Source organism: Emydura macquarii, unplaced genomic scaffold, assembly GCF_026122565.2.
Source record: "Emydura macquarii macquarii isolate MOO-44397 ecotype Brisbane River unplaced genomic scaffold, CSIRO-AGI_Emac_v2 contig_2805, whole genome shotgun sequence".
Taxonomy (NCBI): domain Eukaryota; kingdom Metazoa; phylum Chordata; order Testudines; family Chelidae; genus Emydura; species Emydura macquarii.
Window position 1 is genome coordinate 1,896,806 of NW_027132942.1, and position 24,780 is coordinate 1,921,585.

General features: G+C 43.1%; 2 protein-coding genes across 7 annotated transcripts in view; both read right to left on the minus strand.

Moving 5' to 3' along the window:
• Positions 1-1,432: 1,432 nt before the first annotated feature.
• On the minus strand, positions 1,433-17,985 carry NASP (nuclear autoantigenic sperm protein). 6 transcript variants are annotated; one of them, XM_067567786.1, is made up of 15 exons: positions 17,816-17,947; positions 15,045-15,101; positions 14,093-14,203; positions 13,357-13,437; positions 12,608-12,717; positions 10,914-11,849; positions 8,666-8,748; positions 6,684-6,769; positions 6,454-6,527; positions 5,033-5,221; positions 4,587-4,753; positions 3,473-3,529; positions 3,295-3,366; positions 2,135-2,260; positions 1,433-1,596 (listed from the first exon to the last, which is right to left on the minus strand). In XM_067567786.1, the coding sequence occupies exons 1-15, from the start codon at positions 17,863-17,865 to the stop codon at positions 1,543-1,545; spliced, it is 2,253 nt and encodes a 750-aa protein (XP_067423887.1). In that variant the 5' UTR covers positions 17,866-17,947; the 3' UTR covers positions 1,433-1,542. The 6 variants fall into 6 exon arrangements, with proteins under 6 accessions (XP_067423887.1, XP_067423886.1, XP_067423884.1 ...); XM_067567785.1 differs by having other exon boundaries at positions 6,684-6,760; positions 17,762-17,880; XM_067567783.1 differs by having other exon boundaries at positions 17,762-17,880.
• Positions 17,986-18,821: 836 nt separating this feature from the next.
• AKR1A1 (aldo-keto reductase family 1 member A1) overlaps positions 18,822-24,780 on the minus strand; it is a 41,707-nt gene continuing 35,748 nt past the window's right edge. The window contains exon 9 of the mRNA XM_067567790.1: positions 18,822-22,656. Coding sequence (XP_067423891.1) covers positions 22,591-22,656 — 66 coding nt within the window. The 3' untranslated portion in view covers positions 18,822-22,590. The remainder of the gene's footprint in view (positions 22,657-24,780) is intronic.

Below are 24,780 nucleotides of genomic sequence, written 5' to 3' on the forward strand. Positions count from 1 at the left end.
GAGAAAAGTTGTTCTCTTGCCAGGGCAGGACAAGAGACGGGGTTCACACTACAGCACAACAAATTTAGAATAAATCTCAGAAAAAGACTTAGGATACCCATCAGTCTTGGATGGGTTAGACTAGATGACACTTGCAGTCCCCCTTCTAATGCTATGGTTTTACTGACTGACAGAAAACCCACACCTACACACCTGTTAGTAACATTGCAGAATGCAATGTAAGAGAATGCAAGCTGAGACTCCCTGCTCTCACACCCACTCAGTCTGTTCCTGGAATTTCCCAACTTTTAGTTCCCATGAATAATTAAGCTGGTTACCTCTCCCATAGAAGACAAGATAAGTGCACCACTAATATTTAATAATAGGATGCAAGGATTTAAGTGTTAAACCCACTTTGTCTATAACAACGTTCAGGCTGATGAGCACTTGAGATGCAGTGGTATTTATCATCTTAATGTTCATATTGTAAGGCTCTGAGTAGTGGATATAAGTTTACCATGATTTATTAAAATTTAGATTAAAAATATACACAACACATTTGCTGCCAAGTTTTCAGTGGTCTGACTAACTGTAGCCACACTGATTTCTAAGCTCCTGAAACTCGTTTGTTGATGTGCAATAACCAGTTTGCCGGTAATAGCTTCTTCAGCAAGTGGAGAAAGAATAGTTTCAGTGACTAGTTAGTTCATTCAAAGTTAAGAAATCACTGTGATCTCAGAGGACATAACCAGAAACAAATCAGCTCACTTCACTAATTACACTTAATACTTCGTTTAATAAATCAGTTTAATGTAAAAAACACTGATAACTTTAAAGCACATTTAAGGAATTTTTATTTAACTAATAAAAATACCATTTCAGAATGCTGTTTCTGTACATTTTTAACTTGCATTTCTATCCACATCAGAAATGCACCACTCACCATTTTCTAACAGGAGAATCGGAACAAGTTTGCTTTTCCTCCTACCCCTTCTTTTAGGGAAGAGCCAAACTCTAGAGGCATCCGCTGCATGTTTAAAAGTTATGTTTTTTCTGTATATAAAGGGGCACCTGCAACGCCTCTGACTTTAGTAACAGAATTATTGCCTCAGCTTTCTGCTTGTTTCAGGCCCGGCTGTTAATTCTAGATCAAATCTAGTGCTCCACGAAGAAGCTACAGCTGACTCTCAATCAATCAGCCAGCCACGCAAGACAACCTCTAGCTGCCCTTACACTCTATAGCAGTGTGTCACAAAATCCTGTTAACTTTACTACAGTCCCAAGTAGGTCAATGAAACAATTTCTGCAGTTACACACTGGATGAGCATTAAACTCCTTGGGACATTTTGTTCACAGCACTAGAGAGATGAGCACTGTTCATCTGTACTGTTGTACCAGTGCAGTTGTGGTTGGTATCAGGAGCATGGCTCACCCATATTGAGGAAAAACCTGAAACATTTGCTTACAATTTTTATTGAAGTCATACAAAAGTTGCCAAAGTGAAAAAATACACTATATACAAAACCATTCTCCTTGGGAGGAGAGGTCCATATTAAAGACCTATCATACTTTACTTTCCACTGCAGCCCCTGAATCCATGGGTGGCCTTTTCTCTGTCTGAAAAAGAGAGGGATGCATTTTGTTAAGAGCTACCATTACGTGTTCCACATCAGTTAATTCATGCAGCAGTGGGGAAATTTTTGATAGCTTGGAGAACTGCATTAACTGGTTACCCCCACTTTGCTGGTAATTACAGAAACCAAGCACTATTCTAAAATTTAGATGCAGACAGGTCTGGTGCCTGATTGCCCTTTCATTTTAAGGGCAAGATGGAATAAAAGTCCACTACACACCACCACTTGAGGAAAAAAGGAGACTTGTGTTTTTAGCTCAGCTGTAATTTAACATACTGAACTCCACTGCCTCTCCCAAGTGGGAGAAGCTACAAGGCCAGTTTACTTTCCAAATGCGTAAGGGCCAGACATCTTGTATCTAACATGCACTCTGCTGAACTGGGCAAATTCCCCAGCTCTGTATTAGGAGTCTTAGGAAAAAGCCCAGCAGGCAATTAAGTGTTAGATCTACCAGTATGAAAGCTATGCCTTAACAGAGAAGGAAATATACATTGCAGACTCCTGACTCAACTGCCGCCCACCTCTTCCATTTTTTCTGCAACCTCATTTCCACTGGGGGCAGCATCACCACCACCATTGACAGCCGGTTCTGGTTTAGATTTCTTAGCTTCATTGTCTCCCTGTTGAGTCTCCTCCTCTGGTTTCCTCTGAAGACAAAATTGTTTAGTCCTCACTATGTACAAGTTTAAGCTTAAAAGACTTAAAATTAGTGTCTAAATGTCATTATGCATGAACTATTCAACCCCTAGTTACCAGGCACTCCTACTTGGTGTGATGAAGTTTCAGATGAATCTCTAATCTTTTGGCACAAGAGAAGTTCACAGTTAACAGTAAGAATTCTGATACTACCTTGCCTAGATACCATCTTCATTTTTGCCATCTTTAATTATGATTGGCAGGAAAGCATCCTACTTCTACATTAAATCCACACCCTTTAATGCAGCTTCCTTTAAGTACCTGTGACATTTGATCTAAGCTTCAGAGCGGATGGCAGGTGTTTCAAACTTGCTTTGAGTTAGACTGAAAGATGGTGATGTGACAAAATGCAGATAGCCATGGTGTGCCGTATCAGTACATAGAGTATGCAAATGAATACTCAAACTCGATTTAAATTAGGAAAATACTAATCAGAACTCTAGTGTTTAAAAAACCCACAACAAACCCAAACACTAGTTTCCCTTAAGGTTACCCATATTTTATCATGCCAAGTAGTCAGATTTTACTAGCGGTATGACCACCACACACCTTTAGACTGGCTTTGCTTCTTTATTAAGTCCAATGCTCCATTTCCACTTGGAAATAAGGGAACCCAACTCAGCCTGGTTGTTTGCCCTTATTATCTAGGACCTGCCCTACTCCTTCTTGTAGGGCCTCAACATAGTGGAAGTACCTGCAGGACCCACACAATTCAGCTTTGAAGTTAAACCAGTGTGGATCAGGTGGGGTGCTGTACAGCATACAAGGTACCATCAAAAGCTATTCTCCAGGAAGCTGGATGGTTCCCAGACTGATTGGCCCCCTGTGGAAAGGAGTTTCATGCAGTATTTCTATTTTTTAGAATTTGTTCTGCGCGTAAGAATGATAGTTAAAGGCTTTGTTTAGCCAAGAAATCAGACTATACAGTGCAAGCCAGTGATAGCTTTATATTAGTTTCTCCAAATAGCTATATATCTAGACACACCTTTTTTCTGACAAGATGGGAGATGTCTGTAACACACTGGGATGCTCCATCAGCTGGTTTTCTTAATGGAATCTATTACAAGATAGAGGTTATAATGTAAATGACATCAAACATTAAAACCATGCAATAAACTAGTATTTAAATACTTGTCTGAACTCAAGATTTGTGTTTCACTTACTGTGGAAGCAGAACAGCTTTCGTCACTCTGTGTAAAACTGGAGGTAGCTCCTCCAACCTAAGATGAAAGAAACCATAGTGATTAACCAAGCACTGGCTTCTAGCAGTATTTCTGAGCAACCAAAGCATGCTGAGACTTTACTATACAAATCCATGGTTCCTGTCCTGAAGATCTTACAAATGACTTTTCAGTTTGTGCAACAGGAGAGAGCAAGGTCAAGTGAGACAGTAATTATATAAAAACAACAATGTGCATGACTGATAACTGATGCTTCACTTCTGGAGTCAATAGATGGTTACAATAAGACTGGCACACAATGCATTTCATGTGCTAGCTGTACCATGAATTAAATCAGGATTTAATAGGCTTTTGTTTCTCTGTGAGGTGGTTTTATATTATATCTGCATTAACCAAGTCAATCCTGATTACTTTGTTTTTTGTACCAAGTACCCAAGTTTTAGACATTTATAGCAACCCAACAAATTGGTTATTTCATGCTGAGTGAGCAAACAGGTTGCTAATCAGTTAGGCAGGGGAAAAATTAAGTTCTGCCTATCTAAGAGGTATCTTAAAAAGGTCTTCGATGTACAAGGCCCTTCAGAAAGGCTGGCTGCACTATACAACTCTTCAGGATGTATACCACCATCAGATGCTGAACCAGATTTAAACCCAATTAAAGGACTCTCAAAACTAGGCTGTATTATAGTAATCCAGAAATCTCTACAGTTTGTCTACTGGCATCTGGCCAACCAAACTAACCCTTGCCAAAAAAGCATTACCCATAGTGTTATTTATTACAAAACAAAACAGCCGGCATGTGACGTCGCTTTCTCCTCTAGCCCCTTTGTTGAGAACTAGCTGATTGTTTAATAAGAGGTAGTTTTATCAAGAGGGAAAAGCATAGTGGTGACATGACAGTCTCTCTCTTCCCCTCAAAGAGGAAGGGAAGTGAGCCATAATCCATTCTGAATTATTCAACAGTTACTGGTCACGAGGTAAGTCATTTGCAGACAATCACTAATTCTAAACCAGTATGGCAACCCTTCTGCTCGCCTTAAACTATACCATTAGTTAACACCAACTTACTAGAAAAGTAATTAAACTAAAGGCTAACCAGAGTTGCTTTCAAAGCCAGTTCAGCTACTCTTGCACTCTTTTGAGACTCCTTTGAATCCTCTATCTTTTCCTTAATTTCAGGAAGTAGTCCCTTTAATTCTTCAATCTCCTTCTCATCTTCAGTGGATCCTCCTTCTGCTTTCTTTATTCGTTCAGTCAGCATCACTAGAGGAATACAGGTTTAAGTTGTCAGCAGTTTATTAAACCAACAATGCAAGAGCACTGAGCTACTCTGCCTTCATTAGAGACCACTCAGAGAGCTGTGGAGAGTAGTGTGCTTCCATGTTACTCACAGCTCAGCTTAATCACAGTAACTGCACTGATGCAAGAACTTGCTACAAAAATATGCAAGTTCTTTACTTTTCATGCCCAATGCAGTGTGGATAGTCAAATCCAGATTTCCTAGGACAGTTTGCTAGCTAGAGTTTTACAGAGTCTACGTACCCATTCTCTTGTCAATGACGTCTACTGATTTACTGAACTGCAGAACTGCTTCATCAAACTGGCTGTTGTAGTGGTATGCCAGTGCCAGCTGGTAGTGTGACTCTGCTAACAGGCGGTCATGAGCCTCTAGGTACTTCTGCTGTAAACCTAGGCATGCCTGAAACTCTTCTATAGCCTGTGCATAGTTTTCTGTAACAGAAGAGCCATAAACCTTTACAAATACAACCAATATGTATTAATCCAAACAAACTTCAATTTACCAGACTATCTCCCCATCTACTGTATTCCAGAGACTGCTCTGGGATTCTGTAGGATCTGAAAGCAGTTGCCTCAATGAGTGATGCCAACAATTAAAGGGAAACTCAAAGTGTCAGTCAGTTTCATGTAGTTACACTTGCAAACCTCTTCTCCTCCCCACCCCCACATTTTTGAAGTGATTTAGACAGTTACTTTTAAAGTGTCTTTCCTCTTTTCCCACACAAGCACAGGAAGATAACTCTACAGGTGAACCAGGGGAAGTGTGACAAAAGCCCAGACTATGTATTTTTGTTCAGCTGCTTACTCGCAGTTAAAACAATCCGTTTATTTTACCCACTGTTGGGGGCATGATATTGGCCCAAACTGCACCGTAACATTACGAAATAAAGTTGCTTATGGATAATTCCACCCTCTAACTGCAATTCTCCCACTGCTATGACTAAAGTGTCATATGTACAACCCTAATTTTGCAGTCCTAACCCACAGAATCCTCCCAGCTTAATTCAAAGCCTGAAACCACTTTCTAGCCAAACAGAAAACAGACACAAAGATGATAAAGAACGACAGTTTCAAGGAGAGAGGCAAACTTCAATCTGAAGCAGAAGTCTCAGGATTAAGGAACTGCTTCATCTTTTCCTACTATGAGCATTCAAAGAACACCAAGAAGCCAACTTGAGTGTTTTGGGGAGTCTGCCCATCTCTAGAACCCAACCAGTTCTTGTTTGTATTTTTCATCTCATTCTGACAACAGTTTGGGTATATTTGGCTTCTGGCCTACTATTGAAGGATGAAAAAGTTCATTTCTTGAATTTCTGAAGCCACATTCAAGACTGGCTATTGTGTACAAGCCTATTTCCAAGCCACTGCTATTTCTATCCCAGCAACGAAAGCAAGCTGAGTCTCAGCATGGCCTTCCCCATTTTGCCCAAGCATGTAACTGGCACAGTTAATTCGTTTATTCCCTTATCTGTCCCAAGACCATTCAAATTTGTGAACACATCCACCATGTGGTCTGAAGTTTATTTTTTCTCTCCAGTCATCTGAATCACCTCTGACCATTTTAAATAGGCACATGGCAGGTGAGATAGGGTGAAAGTTAGCAAGAAGTGAAGCCAGTTTAATACTATAGCACTTTATGTACAATCAGAGTTCAGATAGTTTACCAGATTCGATGCTAACTTCTCCTAGTTTTAGGTGAGCCTGAGCAGCATGGAGCTGAGCTTCTTTTGTTTCCTGTCTAAATAAAGAAAACACTTTAATTAGACTGTTTTCTATAGAAACCCTGATCAGAAGCTTCCACCTCTGTATCTGTGCTATGCCAACTCCATAGTAGTTTCCTGTAAGTTCCTTTATTTTTAATAACAGACTCAGATCAAGACTTGTGAAGTTTTACCTTTTATAGATTACTTTTGCCAACTCCAGCATATCCCAGGCCAACTCCAGATTTCCAACTTCATCCTCTTCACTTTCCTGAAAAGACTAGAATTATATTCTAATTTTATTTTAAAAATGAAAACTTGTCTCAGGTGATGCAATGTGCGACAATGTAGCAAAGATGCTCATCAGGAATTTAAAGTTTAAAGCCTTAATAAATTGTTTAGTTTGTCACCGCACTATGGATTGTCCCAGCTGATTCAGTAATCTGCACTTTTCAAGTTAGCTGAGACTCAAGATACCAGTTCATGATTTCAGATTCTGTTTAAGACTACATCTCACATCTTTAGTTTAATCTACAGTCATTTGAGTACTACTAAACATCTTTGTCAACATTACCTTGGAACTCTGCTTAATTTTAAGATACTACTAGTAAGAGGATCAGGAATTAGACGATAAAGGAGCTAAAGTGAAACCTCAATAAGATTGTTAAAGCAAGGTAATCTATTAGAGGCAAATAGCAATACCAACACAACAGGGCAAAGAGATTCCATTTAAAGAAGTATGGTGTATGTTAAACCAGAGAATCTCAACCATTTTATGTGCAGGACCCATTTGTAAACCCTTATGTCCTGTCACAACTCAGAGACACCACCCCGAGATGCTCCCAGACTCCATGCTGGCCCCACCTCCCATGACAGTGGGGGCTCAGAGCTAAGATTCCAGATGTGAACAACTGGGGAAAGCCACCACCTGAGAGGGGAGGAAAGAGAGAAAGCAAGCCAAGACATCTCTGAAAAAACATCCCCTGACCCACAAGGAGCAAAGAATAAAGGGGGGGAGGAGGGGGAGAGGAGAGAAAGGGACCTGGCAGTTCAGTGAAGGAATTGAGGGTTCTGGGGAAGGAACTGAAGGGCAGAGGGGTGGTGAGTCAATAACTCTCCAAAAAAGAGGGCTGGGTGGAGTAGTGGGCCCATGGACAGACAGTATTACTAGAGAACACGACACCAACTGCTCCCTCTCAACTTGTCCTGCAGGACTGGCTGGGCTCTGCCCCACACTCTAGGTGGTCAGCTCCAGTCACAAAGGGGCCAAAATTGAAATGGGGTGCAACCCAGTGAACCAGGTTACAATGTCCAATGTGGAGAGTTGATCCCAGCCAGCTCCATGACACTGACATGTTTGGCAACCCAATTTTGGATTTTGACCTATGGGTTGAGAAATTCTTTGTTAAGCCAGTCCTTCAAGTCAGAGCATTGGTGTACTGAAATGCTACAGCACCAGAGTTAAAATATAAACGTTGTGATTGGTGCAGAGATTGCATGAGAGCCACAGTCCCTCCATGAGCTCGTGATTATGCATATCCCTGTGCTGATAGGCTGAAACTGCCCTGAAGAAGCCTCAACCGTGAACTGCCAGAACTTTTTACTTCCTTGCCAAACCCGTCAACCCACCTTACCCAAAATTGTTAGAGGGTATGGAAGTAAAGAAGGGGATGTAAGCCTTTAACCAATCCATGAAGAATCAGCTGGGTGTTACAAGTGGTGTATTGGGAACAGCCAAGCTGAAGTATGTTCACTGTGAGAATACTCCTGCAGTCTGGAACAATCTGTATCTGCACTGGCTGCCAGAGTGCAGTTATTGGCCCAGAGATTTTAGGTATTAGAAAAAAACAACAGCACAAGCAACCACTTTGCAAATGTATTAATTAGGCAAGGAGCCAGAAGGCAAAGTAGGACTAGTGTACTACATATCACCTTGGGGGCTTTAGTACATAAGTAAAGGTAGTTTGATACCCAAAACTACCAGAAACATACTGATCATTGTACTTTCACTGTGAAGTGTCTGCAAAGGTGTCAGGATCCCCAGAACATGACAACGACCCAGGGTCAGGAACAAAATAATTCTGTGCCTGGGTCTAAACCAATGCCATCAGTCCTAAGCATTATGTTCTTCCAAATGAACCGAGAACAAACATCATTCTTAGTCAAGAGATTTCACCTTGTCTTCAACTGTCGAGTCGTGTTCTTTATCATCTTCAGCTTTGTCATTTTCTTTATCTTCCTCATCTGATCCTTCTGTTTCTGCAAGGCAAGTTCGTGGAGGAGAATAACTAATGATATTGGATATATACAATTAATTTATTTTGCCTGGCTCAGCGGTTTAGAGATTTGAGGTAAGTATCTCCCCTCTTTCTTCTGTGAAAGAATGTGTAAGACTTTAGAACAGTCAGTGACATTTCAGCCTCTGTTTGCACTATCCACCTTGCTAATTTAGGGCTAAATTCTGATATATTCCATGGGAGCTCCAAGTGAAGTCAATGGAGTTGCAAACAGTCACCCAAGGGTGAATCTGACCAGTGACAGGTATTTCATCCTACAAGTCACAAATGTTTTCAGCAAGATAGCTACCACACATGGGGTCAGAAATACTATGTCTAAAACTCAAATGCAAACGTCTTAGGATTTCAGACAACTCCATTTTATTAGGCAATTTGCTATTCTGCAGTACCAGTGCAGCTTGTGAATTTTTGAGGCAGCAAAGTGCTTTAAATGTAGAGTTACATAATTTTATCCTACCAATGGGAAGCCTTGTGAGGGGGAACGGGGGGGACAGCGGAAGGGGAGGGTGGGGCCAGCATTTACTTTTGGGCACAAGCCATCTGATACTTAAGGAAAGTGGATGGGGAAGCTTGCTATACACCACAATTGATATCCTATACAAACTTGGCAATCTAATATACATCTGGAAAAAGAAGGCTCTTGTGTGTGTGGAAGGTGGAGCCAGCCTGTGAGCTAATCAATTTTTACTTCTCTTGGGGAAATCAGTTACATTTGACAGGAAGAACATAGGTGTGGTCTCTACAACATACTGGTGACTAGCATGGGAAGTCAACTGTGGTAACTGCCATAACTAGAGCCAGATTCAACAACCTTATTGGCAATAGTGTACCCGTTGCAAAAACGGTCAAAGTCTCGATGTATGAGAATTAATTAATTAGCGTGAGAACAAAGATGCTAAGTGTTTAGCTTCCCAACAGGACTTCTAGATAACGTGAAGTCACCATTGCAAGTTTGACTAAAACTTGAGGCTAGAGGACAAGACATTAGGCCAAGATGTAGTTGTCAAAATAAGCACTCTCACGTTAACATAAAATGGCTACATCAACATGCTTTTTTCCTGTCATTTGGGGAAAAAAGTTGAGAACTGCTTTTCTTGTGGGTACAGCCCGAGTTTGAGGCAAGAGCAATAGAATCTATTGGATCTATCCGCACAATACATGGTAACTGAAGATACTTTACAGTGTAGCTACATTACATCCTTTGTGACTGGTACAGACCGTTCCATTGTGATGTTCAACATGAGAGATGCCTTTAATATTGTCCAGAATTGTTCAGAGATTGCTAAGGAAATTAAGTGACTGCATGGATATTCTGTCACTATTAAATGAAGCTTTTGATGTGAATAACTCAACTGGCACAATCATGCAGTCATCCTGATTGTCATCTCATCAAGACACCATGTGACAATTTATAGCCTCTTAATGCTACTTTGGAAAGTATATAGAGTTAGTTTTCTGGTTTGTTAGAGTAGTTTAGCAGCTCTAAAAAAGCAGGGAAGCAGAATGACATGAAAGGCTACATAGGAGGAAGCTTGTACTAGCTAGCCCCATTTACAATGGAATTTTAAGGCCTGTCACATACTAAATTTAAGTTTCACAATGAAGTTCACTCTTCATTCATTAAGCTTCCTTAGATGAGTTCTAATTCTCAATACAAGGAGATGTCCTATTATATGTATCAATTCAGTGGATTCTACTTTACTGCCTCACCGTCTAGAATTGGCGGTTAGGACCAGAGGCAACTTGTGGTTCAATTATTTGAAGGTTAGTGCAATAAACCCAGATGCATGCAAGTGGACATCCATTCAGTATTCTCTACCAGCCTAGTCATTGCTTTCCACACATTACTGTTGAAGTTAGCCACAGCCCCCAGAAAGATATCCACATAAAGCTTTTGCTTTGCAGTTAGTTAAGCATTAGACAGAAACTAAAACTATTCACTGTTCCTTGAAACTTAACTGAAGCCAGTTACATGGAGGATTTTATATCCAAGTGCCCCTTGTTTGAGACTTTCCCTTAGCCTATGGCAAACAGAAAATTCTGAATGGAAAAGTAACTTTTACCCCTGGTTAGCAAGTCAAATCCATTAAGTAATCCACCCACAAGTACTTCTCCTATCCCTGTTACCTTCACCCTCTTCCATCAGGTCATCTTTCTCCTCTTCTCCTTTTTCTACCTTAGCACCATCTCCCTCTTCCATCAGGTCCTCTCTCTCTTTTTCTACCTTAGCAGAAACTTCAATTTTTTCTTCAGTTTGCATTTCATTAACTGGCTCTTTGCCCTCTGCATTTCCAGCTGCAAAGAGTGTTTCTTTTGAGGCTAGTGCCTCATTTGGCTTTTCTTCCATGGCTTCCACTGCCTTCTCTTCTGTAGCTGCCTCTACCTGCTCTTTCATAGCTTCCGAGGCTGCCTCCTTTTCCATAGCTGCCTCTACCTGCTCTTTCATAGCTTCTGAGGCTGCCTCCTTTTCCACAGCTGCCGTTGCCTTCTCTTCTGAGGCTGCCTCTTTTTCCACAGCCACCTCTGTCTGCTCTTCTGAGGCTGCCTCCTCCTTTTCCACAGCTGCCGTTGCCTGCTCTACTGAGGCGGCCTCCTCCTTTTCCACAGCCACTTCTGTCTGCTCTACTGAGGCGGCCTCCTCCTTTTCCACAGCCACTTCTGTCTGCTCTACTGAGGCGGCCTCCTCCTTTTCCATGGCTGCTGTCGCCTGCACTTCTGAGGCTGCCTCCTCCTTTTCCACAGCTACTGTCACCTGCTCTTCTGAGGCTTCCTCCTTTTCCACAGCCACCGCTGTCTGCTGTTCTATTACTTCTGCCACCTGCTCTTCTGCCACTGCCTTCTCCTGCATAGCTGCCTCTACCTGCTCTTCCACCTTCTCTTTAAGCTTTGTCTCTGTCAGAGCAATGTCTTCCTCCTCTCTTGTTTTTCCTTCCATTTCCGCATCTTCTTCTGTTCCCTTCCCAGCTTCAGTCAGTACTGGAGACACTTCTGCAGATTTTTTGGATTCTTCCTTTTCCCCCATGGCGTTATATACCTGCTCTCTCAACTCCTCCCTTGCTTCTTCTACATGGTTAAGGAAGATGAAGCATAAACATTTCTTCGAGTTTAGTGATAAAAGCATTAATGGAAATTGAAAATACCACCCTCAGACCCTCCAGTGTGTGTATAGCACATGTTCCTAAACACGATTCCTTTTGAAATCTAAAGAAGCTGGGTCCCAACCAATAAAGCAGCTTATGCTAGACAAACCCTTCTGGGCAACATTAAGGTCCTGTAAGTGACCACGCAAGCAATATACAATTTTGTGCATTAGCATTTTTAGTCACAGCTGAGCAAGAGATGCCAAGTTTGTCTAGATGGATAAAAGACTCCTTGTGCAATTATCCTCTGCAATGTACTATAAAATGGAAACTGCCCTTGAACTTTTATAGGGAGGACAGTGAGTCTGACCCAAAATAAACTCTCCCCTTATGACCAACTTAAGTGAATGACATCACATGCCACTGTACTGCTGCAAGTATACAAAGCAGTCCTAGCTGGCTGGAAAGCTTAGTACAGGAAAGAAAGTTTGAATGTAATGCTTCACAGTTGTCATATTTTGTGAATGCTTGACTCAAAGCCAGTCTGAAAAGAGCTTCTTGCAAAATAAAAATCTTTAGCTAGGTTTGGGAAATTTATACAAGACGACTCATTCACCTGTTAAAAGTTTTGGTACAAGGCTTCAGATCATCTAGGGCAGCAAAGTAAAGAATCCAGGTTCAATATTTACACAAGGCAACACAGCTTGGCATCTCTGTGGCATGTTAGACAGCTCTACATACCATCTATGTTATCAGCGTTTTCTACCATTGAGTCATCTTCTGTTTTTTCTCCTTCCTCTTCTTCCACATGCACTCCTTCCAAGGCATTTCCCAATACACCATTCTCCATTCTAGAAAATTAGAAACATGTCAGCTGCAAGCAAGCACCAGGGAATACCTTTAATGCTCGAAGGAACATAGCATTTGACTTTCTACCTAGCACCAGATTGAGAGCTCCTCACCCATACCCCTGTTCTAGCCTGCAAAATCCTACTATTCTAGGCCAGACTCTTGATTTCAGTAGATACTGAGAATCATGCTACACTTATGTGGCAAGAGACACCCTGGTGATGATGCTCTAAAAATATTTAAGATAGGACTGGCATTCAGTTACTCCAGTTAGACTTTTGCTAGTGGCCTTGGTAAAAACAGTTCTTTTGCCTGCCCCTCTCCTACAGATAGTATTTCTTCTATTTTTCCTTGAGTTCAAGCATTCTATCAATAACCCACCCCTTATTCTAATGTCCCTTCCTCACCTGTAAGGTACAGCTATCCCATTTAAATTTTTCTCTAAGAGGCCATTACATTTATCTAACTGTTTCATCCAAAAGGCTCCATACTAAAGTTTTCAGTTGCTACAAAATACTCCCCCACTCGTATCCCTTTATAGGAGTAATTAAAATACCATTACAAGATGTCAAAATCCAGGAACAGGGATACTATGAATTTAGAGGACTGACAAGCCAGCTAGAGAGTCTTTATTAGTATACCTTGCTAACTCCAGGAGAGACTTTCCATAGTAAAAAAAAGCTTCTGCACACTCATCTGCTGTCTCACCATACTTTTTACCCCTACAAAGATAGATAAGTTAATACAAAGTATTTGCATCATGTTTTAAAATACCTTTACATTACCAGATATGCAACATTTAAATCTTTTCTGGATGGGAAAGGCAATTTACACTTTGTCACTTCTCACCTCACCTCCACCCTTAAGCAAATGGTGGTTATCCCTCCTACTGATAACTGGAACAGGTTCTACTGAAAATTCTGGTTGCTCAGAGCACCTGATAGTCTAGAAAATCCACTGTCTCCTGTTCTAAGTGCTCTTTCCCTTAGAGGCTAAGCAACTTGCCTCTGCTTTACTTGCAATTTGTAGATTATGGTTCTCTAGTGGTTAGACTAATGAGATTTACATTGCATTACATTCCTTATTTTTCACTATATGGGCTGGTTTGGTTTCTTGATACAGTGGTTTTGAGACACTGTTGGTCACTACTCCCAATAGTTAGCATCTAAGCAGCACAAATGTATTATTTCCAAGAAAGCTACATAGATGGTGTACAAGCATCATTTTTCCAGGTAATTCTATTCAGATATTTGCAAACTACCTATAAACACAGCTTGTCTAGGCCAAAGTCAAGTATCTACCTTTCAGCTAGATTCACTTCAGTGATGTGCCCAAAACTAGAATCCAAGTAAAAAAGTAATTTGTTTAATTACTTACAATATACTAGCAGCTTCCTGGAATGCATTAACAGCCGCTGGAATATTTCCCAATACCAAGTGTTTCTGTCCTAAGCCCAGTAGTTTCTTGGCTTCTCCATCCACATCCCCACTGTAAAGTTATAGTACACACGCTGGATTAGTCATTGTACATTTAAGAGAACATCTGTAAGTATACAAGCTGGAGGATGTTTGTAGCTCCCTTCTGTTAAGGGACATGCTTCCATTTCCCAGAATGTTTGACTCTTGGTGGGAAGAATTTGAAGGTTGGATTTAATCATCAACAAGCAGTATATATAGAAGTACTAAATAGTTAGCCCTCACGTGATTATTCATTTACTGTGGGGAGAACTTTCATCTGCACCAGCACTAAGGGGACAAAGATTTTTCCATTTCTCACATTAGAATAACTTTACCCATTAACTGCAGGCAGATCAAAGAAAGACTGCATAATATAGTAGCCAACTTTCAGTCTTCAGCTCAGTTAGAGGCATACATATAACACTCCAATATGAGAAGAGTTGTTTATATTGAAAAATGCAACAGAGAAAACTGTATGAAGTCCAGCAGAGAGAAGGGGACAGTTCATGAAGACAGTAAACTCAGCTGCATAGACATGGAACATTGGCCTATTATCTCCCATTAAAAACCCCCACACGTTTGTCATGTAGCCATGCCTGGAGCAAAGTCTTGTGCTACAGCTATAGGCAGAAGGAATCAAAGGCTGTTAATGCAGCGTTTCTCTGGAATAAGGACTTAACTAGTGTTAATCAAGCAAGAGGGAACAGAAGAGCATTCCTAAATTGTGGTCTCATGTATGGCAACATAAGACATTTATGATGCCTAGAGCTAAGTACAATGTCAGATTTAAATATTAATTTGAAATATGATCCACTATTACCCTAATTTTTTTTTTGCCTACCTTTGCTTGCTAACTCACATAAAGCCCTTACCTATCAGTTTTGTCTGCAGAAGTGGAGGGAGCAGCCAATTCCTCTTCCATTCTACAACTGAAGATTCAATAGCAATTAGAATGGATTTGCAGTGTTGTACATAGTGTTACCAAAGGTGAAGTGACTACAAGTTCACATTTCCAGAATCAGTAATGAGAAATCTAGTGCACAGTTTCAGACTTCTGACTGTCTAGAACAGGTGTCTGCAAGCTTGTCTACACTGTGGACCATATTGTAATTACAGCTGATCAGAAATAAATTGACTGAACATTTTTGATCCCTAATTTTAAAACAAAGGTAGTCTTGGACTGCTGGCTAGCTTGCCCATTCACGAACACTTCCCACCCCACTCACAATCAAATGCACAACATCCATGTCAACCATAGCAACTGCTTTCATGGGGAATAATGAATATATTTTAACCTATTATAAGGCAGATTTGTAGTTAGAAATAGGAAGCCAACATCATGCACGCAGCTAGCTCTAGCACTGTTCTGGAGTTTGGGAAACATCTCATATAGAGCTTAATTAAAAAAATTAAACAAGCACTAAGTTTTTCCATGCATCTTGTTCTTAGTATGGAATCAAGTTCACTTCCACTCCCAAACTACATTAAGTATAACAGTATAGATTATGAATAGGTTTTTTAAAAATGCTTTTCACTTTAAGTAGTCTGAGGTTTTTGTCAGAGGAACTTAATATGACAACAGTCCTTAAAAGGCTGCATTGGCTACCCCAAATACTATTTTCTACCTCCGGCTCAGTAAAGGTGGAGGCCGTTAGGGCCTTGTTTGGTGAAATAAAGATAGGATTACAAAATGTGCATTCTTCACCATGAGCCATCACCCAGCAGGACTACATAGAGTTGAGGCCTAATAGCAGGAGGAGCTACATTAGATTATGACCTAAGGAGAGAGGACAGCACTTTCTAAGTGGGGGTTTACTAGCAGGGCATGCTGCTTTGTACAGAATTCAATTACCTTGTCTTTCCTTAGGCTTGCATGCACAACATTGCATCTGTTTATCTTTATCTACTGACAATTTAAAACCCAGGTTAAAGTAGTGCAGTTTTGTGGTTTGACACTTACAGGTTTCAAACAAAAGAAGAGCAACCAAATAAAGTTGCACCAAAATGAACTATTTGATTTTAGGAAGCCAATTCAGATCATTCAGTACAAATGTGTGTGTGTGTGTGGGTGGGGACAACCTTTTCAACGGCACATTCGCTACCCAGATACTTATACAGCTCTCATCATCATAGTATCTCAATCATTAATGGCGGTTATCATCGTTACATACAGGTAAGGAAGTATTATCCCCATTTTACAGGTGGGGAATGGAAACACGGCACATTAACTCACATATGGTCAGGTGGGAAATGTAGGCGAGATGAGATTGAACTCAGCTCTCCAGGGCCCTACCCACTAAACCAGCCTTCTTAACCGATGCCGTCGAAGCCAGGGGTAGTTATTTTGTAGAGAACTACAGCGGTACTCAGGGCTGCAAGGACAGATGTGTAGCCAGTGGGGCCCATGCCTACATCCCTGCACTCCAAACCCAGCTGTGCCCCTGCCTTGGGAAAGTCATTTAAAGTTTGTCCTTCAGAAGGCCTCACTTCCAGAAAAGAGGCCACGGGCACCCCACATAAGAGGGCAGCTGAAGCTCAGAACCATTGGCGTTAATCACACATGCAGCCTGGACGTGCCGGGCATCTTCACAAAGAGCAGGTCCCTCAGCCAGGTCCCTCGGGTCACTCAGGGGAGGGGAAGCCACAAAGCAGGTATCCCATGGCCACTGGCTAACGTTTACATGACAGACAGAGATCGTGGGGCCTCCTGTGTGAGCGGACAGCACCATCCCCCCAGCACCCCACAGGCTACTGCCCCCCCCCCCCGCACTTAGCTCAGGGAGAAGGGAACCGTTATCCCCCCCCACCACCACACACACACACACACACACACACACACACACGAGACCCCCTCACCGCCCCGCAGCTGAGGGGGGTAACCCGGGTCACACCCCACCTGACACAAACACCTCCCCCCGCGCGCCTCGGCGAATAACCGTCGTCTCCCCTCCCCCCACGGCCTGGAGCTCGGGGAAGGGGTGACGTTGGGGCTAGAGGGGGGAAGGGTGACACGTCCCCGCCCCCACCGTGGCTGGGAGGAAAAGGGGGGGGGGGAGAAACAGGTCCAGCGCTTGTGGGGGGGGGGGGGGAAAGGGGGAGAGTGACAGCCTGCCCCGCCTCACACTTCGGGCGGGCGGGGGGCCGGAGTCTCGCTCCCTCAGGAGGCACCGCCCCTCACAGAGACAATGGGCCCCTTTCCCGCCTTTCCCCGGCCCATCCCCGCCCCCCGTTTGGCGCCAAATCCCCACAGCGGCCGCTCACAGGCAGCAGCGGAGGCCACGTGACGCGGCCGGCACCGCGGCAGGTTCGCCTTCTCGGGCTTCACCGCCCCCAACAAACATGGCGGAGGCCCGGAGGGGGGAGAGGGGGGCGCCCCAGTCACGTGGGGTTCCCCCAGCGTTCCGAACGGCCCCCCCCCGCCGCCGCCGGCCGGCCGGCGCCCGGGAAAGGGGCAGCAAGTCCCACCCAGCGGGGAGGGCAGCGCGCGCGCGCAAGGGAAGCGCAGCGCGGGTCTCCACACACAGCCCTGCCCAGCCCATCCCCCCGCCACCCGCTCGCCGCAGCGGCGCAGAACCAGGACCCTGCTGACCGGCTCCCGCTACCCGACCGGCCGGCCCGCGAGCCCCAGCGCGTGCGGCGGTACCTCGTCGGGGGGCCTGGAGCGAGCTGAGCACGCGCGGCAGCAGATTTCATGGACTCACACAGGGGCGACGGCGACAGAGTGCAGCCCCCGGCCCCTCCGGCTGCCTATATACCCTCGAGGACACGCCCCACACCCGCCTCGCGGCGCGCGCACGGCCCGGGGACTGCTGCTCCCAGCGTCCTTAGCGGCCGTCGAGCGCGGGTCCCCTCCGAACCCGGGGCTGCACGGCCTGCTGGGAAACGTAGTTCTCAAGGCGCGGCGCCTCGTGATCGACGCACGGCCAGCTGGGGAAGGTAGTCTCCTGGCGGCCCGCACTGCTTACTGGGAAAGGTAGTTCCGCCGGAGCCGCTGGTGACACGGCCCGCGGAGCATGCTGGGAAATGTAGTCGGAAGTGACCGGGAGTCCCCCGCCGTACGCAGGCCGGCCCGGTGCCCCAGTGCCAGGCCAGCGGTGTGTGGGGATGGACGAGGGGCTGCGCTGCGGCCGCCGCCATCTTCTCTGCGGGCTCCAGCGTCGGCCCCCTGCACCGTGCAGGCCCAGCGCCTCAGTCCCCGCAGGCTACGGGGAACCTGCCCCTCTAGGCCCTGCGCCTGCCTCAGCCAGGCCTGGGGGGAGCCCCTGTGCAACCAACCCCCCGCCCTGCGTCTGAGAGCTGCAGCAGCGCGTCCTTCCAGCAGGACTCGTGCCCGGCCTGCTTTAAATGGGGCTGGGCCCTCCCGCTGCAGTTGCAGCCCCCCCTGCAAGGGCCTCTGCTGCTGCTGCAGGGGGCTGCTCCCTGGCACTTCCCTGAAACTCCGACCTCTAATCGACCCTGGGCCCAGCAGCTGCTGGGGCACAACCCCAGCCCAGGCTCTTCCCCCACCACACGTGCTAAAACTGTGCTGGGTGAGCGCTACCCCAGCTAGGGGGTGTTACGTTCTAGGAGGGACAGCAGTGCACCAAGACTGGTGGGGCTGCCCTTTAGACAAACTGCAAGGTGGGCATTGACAGCACCAGCCATCCAGCCCAGCCTGAAGAGTCAGAGTCCTGCCAAACCAGGTAGCCCATCACAGTGTGCTCAAGTGGCCATAGCAATCATAAAAAGTAAACAACGTTCTAAGAAGCATGAAGAAGAGGGATGAAAATTAAAACAATCCCGTTATATAAATCATGGGCATGCCCTTCTCTGGAATGCTGCATCCAGGTCAGGTCAACCTATCTCAAACAGGCTAGAGCAGCAATAAGAGACAGGCAACAGAAAGAATGAGAGGCATTTACTGCCTTCTGAGAAGAAGAGAGTGGAAAGGTTGGGAGTTTTGAGGTGGAAGGAGACAATTAGAGCCATAAAGCATGGGTGTCTAAGAGGAGACATGATGGAGGTAGACAAACTAGTGAATGATAGAGAAGGAGAGTAGGACACACTCCTAGTTATCTTTCTGCATAGTCCCAAAACAAGGGTATATTTAATTACAGTGAAAGGCAGCAAATTTAAATGCAATACAAAGGGAAAAAATTACACAAACAATCAGTAATTAGCAGGTGGAACTCAATGCCCCGAGCTATAATTTGTTAACAACTCAGTACAATTAAAAAAGGAACAGAAAACATTCTCAGATATTTATCAATCAATATAAACCTTCCTGCTCAGGGTATAAACTAACCTTTTGTGGATGTGGATAAGGAAGAAATTTACTACAGGGTGTTTCTTGCACTTTCCACTGAAGCACCTGGTACTTGTTAAGGCAATAGCTTTTTAAAAATACTTTAAATTGGGTTCCTGGCATCTGCAATTTTTTTCTATATCGAGGTCAAGTCAAACACTGAGCACATTCTTTGTTAAGAGCATACAATTACCAAAAGAGTAGAAAGAATAAATGTAGATAAAACCATTTTCCTTAGAAGGATGTTAGTGTTTAAAGAACATTATACAGAGTGCTTTCAACTATCATATAATATCTGCAAAGAGAAGAATCTATAAAAGAAATTAGTACTTTAGTAATCAGCCATGAAAACATTCTAATAGTTATCCATGTTTGATTAACCTAGACCAACAGTAAAAAGAGGTGCTTGAAGTCAAGAAGACACAGAACACGAATAGTATGGCTTCATCTTCATCCTCAACTTCTGCATTTGTTTGTTAAAGGAAATGTCTGGTTTCTTAAAAAGCAAGTATATTAATGCAGGAAAGCATTATCACTTAAATTTGTATCTAGGTTGTATTGTGGAACATGTCACTAAGGGATGGTGAAAACTCTCCATCACTTAACAGTTCAAATCAAGATTTGATATCTTTCTAAGAGATGCATTCCAATTCAACCACAAACTGTTAGGCTCAATAAAGGAATCATTGGAAGAAACTGTAATAGCCTGTGTTATACAGAAGGTCAGCCTATGTAATCACAATATTCCCTTCTGGCTTAAAGATCTATGATTTATGTAACACCAAAATAATTAGTTAAACTCAATATTATATTTTTACCATTTTTATACACAGAATCACTCTTTTACTTCTGGTTTTATTTGTCCATTAGTATGGAAAAATAAATGCAATTACTTTTCACCGACTGCCAGCTGTTATTTTTCCTTACTCCAATAAATCAAAAACCTTGCCCATCACTGTGTCTGAGTGGCAGTCTCAAAACTTAAGGCAGCCCTTTGATTTAAGTTTGGCAAGCCAGTCCCAGATGTCCTGTTACAATGCCCTGTCTCCAGTGGGGCAAATAAATCAACCCCATTTTGCAGGTGGGGAAACTAAAACAGAAATTAAATGACTGTACCATAGCTATAGAAGGAATCAGTGTCAGATGATACTAATATGCAGTAATCTTTTACTCTCTAGTCCCATGCTTACTTCATAAGACCATGCTGCTCTTTACGGACAATTAATATAGGACAACACCTAAATAATCGATTATTAGTTCAAGATCCTGTCCACTGAGACTGAGCCCTTTTAAAAAAGGAGTTCTGTAACTAAACAGGGGCACCCTAGTTTGGCCTGGTTAGGGGTAGGGTAGCAGCTGAGGTAAGGAGACAATCTGGCATGGGAGCCAGGAAGGGAAAAATGGGATAATCAGCCCAAAATGAAACATCTGAAGGAGGTAGAGTTCCAGGGATGGTCTTAAAAGGAAGAATTCTGCCCAGTTGCAGGGAGAAGCTGCAGAGGTTGGAAAATTCTTCAGGCCCTTCCTGGGAATAGGGAGGAATTGTCTGAAGTAGGGAGGTTTGAGCAGAACCATTCAGTAGTGCTGGCACAGAGACTAAAGGAGACTTGTGAACTCTTGCAGGGGTCCCTGGACAGAAGACCGAATAACAGAAACCTGATCCCTGATGTGAAGGGAAATGATTTGTTAGAGATGGTGTGAAGCCTGTACCTTATAGCTCAGGACTGGAGCTGAACTGAATAATTGTCTCTATCGCAAACCCTAGACTGAAGGGGAATTATATAGTAGATGCTGTGTAAAGCCTAAAGGAGGCAGCAGAGTCTCCTTGGTTTATTGTAAGTAATAAAGGGGGCCTTGAGGAAAAAGAATTAAACAGGACGTAAAGCTCAGGGTCAGCACTGCTGGATCAGAGGGGAAGAAATTAAAACAAGACAGAGCAGTGACCATATCATGTTTTGCCAGGAGTTGGTGCTCTGGGAGGGGGAGGTTTGTTTCTGGTCCCATGGTGTAGGCAGCATACAAGCACATAAGATAGATAGCTCTTCAGGATACGAACTAACAGACAAGGCAGACAATGGATGAAAAAGGGGGGGGAGGAAAGAGATATAGAGAGGAAGTGACTTGCCCAAGGTCATGCAAGGAGGTCAGTGACAGAGCCAGAATAGAACACAGCTCTTTTGACTCCTAATCTTCTAAATTAGACCATGCTGGCTACTCAATAAAGAAGCTGGAAGGGACCTTGTAACAGGTTGTAGTGCCTGTGTTATAGTTAGGAACTCATCCAGTATTCTTCCCAAAACTGAATTGGACAGCTGCAGCTGAGGCAGGTTTAGATGAAAATATAGGCAAAGCTTCCAGAAAAGCTCCTTCAGAACTGGTTGAAGTGGGAAGCTTTCATGACTGAAGGATAACCAGAACTTTTGTTAGATTTGAAACTAATTTAGCATCCAGTAGGAATGGGGATGAACTAGAACCATGCTGCAGGTGGTGCATTTGTTTTTCCATGACAAGCAAATGAACCCAGGTAAGGAAGAGTGATTTTACAGGCCCCTGACTAGCCCCAAAGGGATAAAATAATTATATGAACTAAACCTCCCGTTATTTTAATCAATTCTAATCAAATTCATGCTTTCTGGCATTAGTGCAATGGCTTTCTTAGAAATTTCACTTTCCTTTTAGGAAACAGATGAACTAATAGAGGATTGTGCAGCTATCTGCTTTTTGAAAATTGTTCTGTTCCCTCCCTTCCCATCCAAACACTTGGCCTAAAGACTTCAGAGTTGTGTTATGCACATATCCCAGTTCAAAACTAGGGTATTATCCTAGTTTTACATTTTCAGAGTCCATACATCTTCTATGATATATTGTCTCTCACCCTCCTGCTTTCCTCATAGCAGTGAGCATGCAGTCTATTATAATAAGCCTCATGAGCTCTGAGGCGGGTATTACAATATCTAGAGGAAGAGAATGCACTATATGTAATATACTATGATATAGGGAAACCCATAGAAGCCTAATATTTGGAACATAAGATTTTATTTGGAAAGATTTTTGATAAACAATGGCAACATCTACTTTGGGAACGAGTGCATGGAGTCCTGTTTTATTTTTGCATGGAGTCCAATATACTCTAGTTAATAGGGGTCATTGAAGGGATAAAGTGGGTGTCCAGCATCTCTTGCTACTAGTTTTCCATCCACCTGTGAAATAAAGACAGTCTGAGTCAGAAAGATGAAAATCCAGTTCTTTCTTGAAATTAAAAACGGAAGAATCTATTTTCCTTTACATCCTAGTCCTTAGCAAGGATATCTTTAACAATCACTACTCCCCCTTTTCCCCAAGGCATAATATTACTAGAAAATCATCTCTTTCCACGTTAATTCTCTGTAACCTGCAGCAAAAATCTCTTTCCAGTAGCTAGGGCTTGAGGAATTGGATTAAGAATAATTAGGGTTTTGTACTTGCAACATTTATCTAATAACTGCTATAATGTGTGTACTTTGCAAAGCACTTAAATATTAACTATCAGTTTAACTTTGAACACTCCTGTGAGATATCATAGAAAAAAGTGTGACTATGCCAGTTTTACAGGTAAGAAGTTTTACAGGTAAGAAAATAAGAACGGCCATAGTGGATCAGACCAATGGTCATCTAGCCCAGTATCCTGTCTTCAGATAGTGGCCAATGCCAAGTGTTTCAGAGGGAATGACTAGAACAGGTAATCATCAAGTGATCCATCTCCCATTCCCAGCTCCTGGCAATCAGAAGCTAGGGACACTCACAGCATGGTTTTACATCCCTGCCCATCCTGGCTAATAGCCACTGATGGACCTATCCTCCATGAACTTAGTTCTTCTGTTATAATCTTGGCCTTCACAACATCCTCTGGCAAAAAGTTCCACAGGTTGACTGTGTGTTGTGTGAAGAAATACTTCTTTTTGTTTGTTTAAAACCTGCTGCCTATTAATTTCATTTGGTGACCCCTAGTTCTTGTGTTATGAGAAGGAGTAAATAACACTTCTTTATTTACTTTCTCCACACCAGGCATGATTTTATAGACCTCTATCATCTCCCCTCCTAGTCATCTCTTTTCCAAACTGGTAAGTCTCAGTCTTATTAATCTCTCCTCATATGGAAGCTGTTCCATGCCCTAGATCATTTTAGTTGCCCTTTTCTGTACCTTTTCCAATTCAAATACATCTCTTTTTGAGATGGGGCGACCAGATCTGCATGCACAGTATTCAAGATGTGGGCATACCATGGATTTATAAAGAGGCAATATGATTTTTTCTGTCTTATCTATCCCTTTCCTAGTGATTCCCCGCATTGGAATCATGTTGGATCAGATGGATACACTGAGGCAAAGAAGCTAAGTAACTTGATCAAAGTCATACAGTGAGGCAGTGGCAGGGTTGGTTAAGGAACTCAGGAGTCCTGACTCCTATTTTCCTACCCTAGCCACTAAACACACAGTTTGAAATCCTGGTTCCATTGAAGTCAATGGCAAAACTTGGCTTCTGTGGGAGCAGGATTTCATCCATGTTCTCTAATTGCATATATGCTTTTGAGGGGGTGGCATTTAAGAATGGAACAAGAAAGCTTCCATAGGGAGGAGATGCACTTTTCAAGGTGCCAGGCTCCTGCCAGTCAGCTAAAGCGTCCTTCTGTGAAGCTGACAACCAGTCATGTGCATCTGATGTTAGAGAGAGATGGATTAGGATTGCAGCAAGAAAAAAATCTCAGGGATTTTTAAACACATCTACTAGTAAATTTTCCACCTACTCTTTTGAAACCAACAGCTGGGATCCCTAATCCACTATTTACACTAAGCAGTATAATTTTGTTCTTCATCTGAGCCACTAGGGGGCTCTGGGAACAGTGAAAAAGAGCAGAGGCCAGCACATGGAGACATGTTAGAATTTTACACGTGATTAAATTTTACCTTTGATTGAAAGTGCATTATAAATACATAAAAGTGTGACCAACTGCTGAGTCAGATCCTCTGAACTCTCTATGGACAAAGCAATCATGGGATTTTAGTAAAAAAAGAAAGCACAATCTCATTGAGAAAGTGATCCTCTTTGGACACGGAAGTCAGCAACTCCTCCACGCCTTCCAGAAATTCATAATCTCCACTCATCTATTTCCTTTCCTCCATGCGCCCCTATTTCTCAAACCGGCTCTATGTAAGACAGCACTTCTTGCAGGTAAGTATGCTTGTTAGCAGTGCATGCCTAGCCTTATGAGCAGGGTTCTGGCACTGGGTTCCAATATCTTCTGCTGTTTCTTTGTACAACTGTCTGGCTTCACAAAAAACACATGCT